This window comes from Lycium barbarum, chromosome 4 (genome assembly GCF_019175385.1).
Source record: "Lycium barbarum isolate Lr01 chromosome 4, ASM1917538v2, whole genome shotgun sequence".
NCBI classification, from domain to species: domain Eukaryota; kingdom Viridiplantae; phylum Streptophyta; class Magnoliopsida; order Solanales; family Solanaceae; genus Lycium; species Lycium barbarum.
The window spans coordinates 119482693-119488576 of NC_083340.1; the positions used below are offsets into that span (position 1 = coordinate 119482693).

The 5884-nt window shown below is 34.8% G+C and overlaps 1 protein-coding gene across 1 annotated transcript; it reads right to left on the reverse strand.

The window, feature by feature from the left end:
• Positions 1 to 1108: 1108 nt before the first annotated feature.
• On the reverse strand, positions 1109 to 5567 carry LOC132636283 (farnesyl pyrophosphate synthase-like). The gene is made up of 12 exons (XM_060353083.1): positions 5307 to 5567; positions 3927 to 3951; positions 3705 to 3820; positions 3504 to 3590; positions 3276 to 3392; positions 3090 to 3178; positions 2948 to 2999; positions 2418 to 2513; positions 1977 to 2021; positions 1780 to 1869; positions 1621 to 1692; positions 1109 to 1435 (listed from the first exon to the last, which is right to left on the reverse strand). The coding sequence occupies exons 1-12, from the start codon at positions 5415 to 5417 to the stop codon at positions 1307 to 1309; spliced, it is 1029 nt and encodes a 342-aa protein (XP_060209066.1). The 5' UTR covers positions 5418 to 5567; the 3' UTR covers positions 1109 to 1306.
• Between the last annotated feature and the right edge of the window lie 317 nt (positions 5568 to 5884).

Here is a 5884-nt window from a genome sequence, read left to right on the forward strand (position 1 = left end):
TTTGTAGAAAGATTAATTAAAAGATTCACCGAATTCTTCGCGCGGACAATACCACTAGTCCAAAAATATTGTTCAATCTTTGGGGAATTCTTGGAATTCAATATAAAGACTCAAAATTTTCTGGTATATGTCTTGGTTTGGGTAATTCAAGAATGGTCTTCAATTTTGGGGAAATCGAGTTCATAAAAAAATGTGAATTTGCTAAAAGAGAATTTCTTTTCCACATGGGCAGCCAAGTCATTGTTTTGTCCACGTTGACAGCTTGTGTGGAGGGCTGTTAGTAGTAAGGGTATATGTGGTCCCAAAATTAAGCGGCAGGGGTAAAATTGCTACCAGAACTTAATGAAGGATAAAAGTGGTCTCTTTTCGATAGTTTAAGGGTATTTTTGACCCATTTCCATTTCCCTAATAAGCATATTGTTTCTTTTCTTTTTAAACACATTCTATTCCTAATAAAAATGTATTTTTAAAGTACCTTTCTTGTTTCTAATGAAAAAGTGGGAAGTAATTTTTTCCTTCTTAATATCGTTTTATCAGTTAAAATAGAAAAACCCCTATGTACTTTTTAAACTGGTTATATAAGTCAGATATATGAGATCATAGCAACTCCATCATTAATTTTCATTTAGATAATGATAAAAAAAAAGTTTTTAATAAAATAGGAAATATTTTATTTCTTAATCTTTTCCGTGAATTGAAGAAGGATAGCACTTGCTTATACAATTTTTGGTGTCAATCATATCTCACCCGAGTTTGGGGGTGTGACATTATGTACTTCAATAATATTTGATCCTAAGGTGCATGAGAGATTGGTTTAATAGTTTTCCCATAAGGACATTTTAATATATCATATGTTCACCAATTCATTGGATTCTTAATAAATATAAATTGATTTATCAAAATATCATCCATAACTCTAGTAAAGAGAGATTGATTTTATATTTTATATGACAAGAAAAAAATGAAAAAACTGACAAAACCGCAAAAACCAAACCGATTTAGTTTAGCTTGATTTTGGTTTTGGGCCAAAACCAACACCCCTAGTTTCCGGTACTTCTAAGCAATGATGTTAAAAGCAATCAAGCAACAATGACAAAACAGAATACTGTTTCTTAAAAGTGAAAAAGGATAATAGTTTCCATTACTTGAAAAATAACAATCCATCATCAATACATCAAATTAAAGAAGTGGAAGACCAAGAAAGCCATAAAAAAGCATGAAATACAGACATCTCATTCCCAATGGGAGAATCAATGCAAATACATCTAAACAATAGATTCTTGAAATTCACTAATTAGTTTATTTCCTACTTCTGCCTCTTATATATCTTTCCCAAGAATGAGTGTAGCACTGCTTGCACTGCTTTACTTGGATGAGCTGCAATAGAGCTGGTCAGCTTTTCGTAGGATTTCTTCTCGTATTCCAGAAATACTTCCTACAAATTTGAGAAGAAGATAATTAAAAGCTGAAGAACTATGTTTCAACTCTTGGGCGTCAAGTGAGATCGACCACTTGCTAAGAGAAGAACACAATGACTGCATAAAACTTTTGTTTTATCTCAGGAAGTAAGAGCAGAGACAAACCAAAACTATGATGGCTAGGGGGGAAAAAGTGGAATACCTCAAGTTTGAGATCATTATAGAGTGTCTTTATTTTAGCAATACAAGCAGGGTCATCTTTTCCATAGTTCTCCTGCAAAACAAGCTCTTCTTAATTAGCATATTCAAACAGAACAAATTTGTGATAAATGAACCAAGGGATAACAAGTTTCGAGCTTACATATAATAACTTCTTTTGCTCCTCGTTGCAGAGTTCTACAGCTTTCACTACCAACCAAGAACACTTGAAATCCTGAATGTCAGTGCCAATCTGATAGCAAAAGAGGTCACCATAAGATTTCTATTCTTTTTCAAGTTACAATAGCTCTCTGCTTACTTTAAAGGAGCTTTGTACTATCAGCTTCCTTTACAACATACCTTACCCAGCACCTCTGGGTCAGCAAAACAGTCCAGATAATCATCCTACAAAGTCAAGAAAGCTACTAGTCAGATTCTGTAGCATGAAAGCACAAGCGCTGTGAAACTGAGTTTTATCGATGGGTCTTAGGTATATTGGAAACTAAATTAGATGGAGATTTCAAGCCACTGTATCCAAGACCAAATTCATTACTCTGTTGGCAATGTACAAATTCTTTTCACAGTTTGACCACATGAAGCAAGTGCCCTTTTGTCTCTGCAATGTTTCTCAAACTTCGTAAAAAATACCACTTATGATTTGAAAATAGGCCAAATTAAATAGTTTCCATTTTGTTCCATGGCGAATGTTCATTTTTCCTCATCAAAGGTCAATTTCCAATTGATATAAATATAGAACTTTATGCACAATGGAAGTTATTAGGGAGTGGTTTCAATTCTCACCTGAACTTGAAAATAGATTCCCATATCAATAAGTATGTTCTTGACATCAACATGTTTGTCAAGATTCTCCCCTGCCATAAGAAGTGCACATGCAACCTGGAGATCTTAACGGTGAGTACTCCGGATGTGTCTTATATACAAGTTAAACTTTGTCTTATATACAAATTAAACTTTGAGGCACATTCTATGATTCTTAACAGATAACTTTTGCAAAAAGGACCAGAATAGTTAAACACAAAACTAGCCGCATATGATTTTCAAAAACTGAAAGGTATTTCTTAAGTTAACTCAGATAGACATCAAAATAAGAGGCTCCGCTATGCCTTTCCGGTAGTTGCATATAGTTAAATATAATTTGAAGAAGATCAGAACTTTGAAATGTTTTAAGAGAACATTAATCTCAAATCAACAAGGATACCATTTAAGAAAAAAAATAGGAAGCAAGTGTTTAGAAACATAATAGACATGTAATCATTGTCAAAATAGCACGATAAGCTGTGAACCCAATTGAAAGGAAGATTTGTACTCACTGGGAGGTAAAATGAATAATAAGCAGTTTTATACTGGACAATCCGGCGATGACTGCACATAAATCACATCATTATCAAGTTAAATCATGCAAGAAATAATGAAAGCAGAAGAATTGCACGAGTCTTGAAAAAGTCCCCTTACATAGGCAATGAATACTTTGATAAATCTTTCTCTCCTACAAGTGTTGTGATCAAATCTATCATTTGTCCAGACGCAGTCTGGAACTCTACCTGTCAGAATATGTCCACAAAGCAAAAGAGAAAAAACAAAAAGTTCAGCGTTATATGAGGTCTAATTCAAAGGCCTTTTGTGTGAAAAGAATCCTACCTCATTAAATAAATCTAGAAGATCAACATAATAAGGCTTTGGTCTGAAGTGATTCTTCAGAATTCTCGTGATGTGGTTGCGAAGAAGTATGCCATCATTAACAGCAATCATGCCAACCTATAACAAACATTGAAACATAAACGACTGGGTAAAAAAGAATGATGAGCAGGTATTGCACATGAAAGCACAAAGAGGAACAAACAGTAATTTCTTTGTGTAGGCCCGCACCTTTGGCAATTTGTACCAGCATGGCTGACCTCGACGTGTATGAGAGCCATCCATTATATCATCAAGAACAAGGAAGTATGCTTGAAGCTGCAACATACATTGCACTAATCACACACTTGAAAAGAAGAAAGACGGAACTAAAACTAAATTAATTGGGGTCACCAAAGAATTCAGCCTAAGCAACAGATTTGTTTTGCATACCCATTCAATGCACCAGCCAAGGGCAGATGCTTGAAATATTTCCTCACTAGTTAGTTCTCTCCCATCATTCAACAAACTGTAGCTGTCAATAACAGATAGCCCCCGATTAAGCTTCCCTGCACAGAGAATATCCCATCATTAAGCTGCTGGCAGATACTGTCGGGCTATCAAAGATTGTAAAATAAGTACACAAATAGTTAAGAAGTAGAAACTCAGTCCTACCTCCAGGTACATTGTAGTCCAACATCTGAAGCAAATCATAAGAAGGTATCAGTTACATATAGACCGTTCAAAAATTTTAATAACTACAAAAGAATAAAAGTGAAAAGAAGCTAAGAGTCAGGGTATCTGCAAATTGAAGAACTATAATGAAGATACAAAATTACCGCATCAACAGTACTGAACTGACAATTAGTTATAAACACGAGAAAAACCAACTAGTTTATGCCGAGAGGTGCATCAGAAGATAATCCATGTTGAATTAACACCAAAGGTGGTTATAGAGACCCACCTTTCCCAACTCACAAAGGTAAACCTCTCTTCCTTCCTTCCCCTCTTTGTTTCATAGACCACGACAAAGAGAACCCAACAAGCATACTCCACTACCATAGGCAAGCAAAAGTGCATAGATTCAAGAGTAAAGGTTTATTGGATTCATATGTTCAAGAACATTATAGTTTCTGCTTTCAAGCATGTTTTTAGTGGATGTTTGGCCTAACTTTAAGCTTGCGGAACATTAGCACCAGTCTCCATTTTAGATACATTCTAGTATCGATCCTATGTTAACTGCCTTTTCATTTTCAAATGGTGAGTAAATTTCTTTTTGAAGCATAGACATGTCTTTATGTGTTCATTCTATCACACACACAAAAAAAGTTCGTTTTGCACCTAAATTCCAGCATAAGCTTTCAAATTCCATTTGATAGAAGATTTGAAAGAAAGCTCTAAACTTTCAACAATTTTAATCTAGTCCATGTCAGGAATAAAAGTCAGATGTTCTTTTTTGTCACTAGTGAATTTAAACCTGAGACCTCAGGGTTGTCAACCCACTTCGTTGACCACTAAGTCACACCCTTGGATGCGAAGTGTTGAACTATGCATCAAGTTGTTTTCTTTTAGTTTCCATAAACCAATATTCGGACTACTCTTTAACTACTCCCTCCGTCCCAATTTAAGTGTCTTAGTTTGTCATGGAGTTTAATGAATAAATAGAAATTTTTGAATCTTGTGGTCCTAAATTAAAGACATGTAAAATGTACTGGAATGTCCTTTGAATCTTGTGATTAGGAATTTGCCAAGTAACATGTTTCAATTGTCAACTTACAAAATTTAGATAGAGGCGCCTTTTTTGGGACAGACCAAAAATAAAAGTAAGAAACTTAAATCAGGACGGATGGAGTGATATACTCTAAAAACTAAAGAATGAGACAAAAGATGAGAAAGATACATACAAGGATAACAACTAAGAAAGCCAAAACACAAAGACACTAGTAAAAATACCCAAAGTAAATCAAGATTCATCAACAGAAACTTTAACACATGTAATGCACCAAATGGATCTACATTCACATACAGACAAAATAAGAAAAAAAGAAGAAATACCCTGTCAACCCATTGGCGAGCATCATCAGTAAATTCAAAATCAGGGTCATTAAGCAACTCAGATTTGAGAACAGAGTACACTTCCAAAAACTTGGCCTTGAGATCACTCATTGTTACACAGACAGAGAAAGAGATAGTGTTTGTGTGTGTGTGTTGGTTAAGTTGCAAGGAATAAGGAGATCTGAGGGTCGTTAAACACTAGGAAGTCATCTGTGTATATTTATATAGGAAAAACAAGCGCAGTATTTTGCTGAATTATAATTGGAGTCATACAAGTACAATATTGGCAGGCAGGCAGCCACCACTCACATGTTTTTTTGTTTGTTTTTTGGGGTGATTCGGTGTGATGGATAAGCAAAAATAGTCTTGGGATAAAAATTTAGTATCATCTAATCCCATGTTTGATTGAGATAAAAGTACGGGATAATCCGGGATTAGTTATTCCGTTATTAGAGTGTTATTTTATCTACATAAAAGGTGGAATAACAATCCCGAAATTAGTGATTCCGGGATAACTTGTTCCCAACCAAACAAGCCCTTAGATTATATTATATACTCTCTCTGGTCTGTGTCCTATA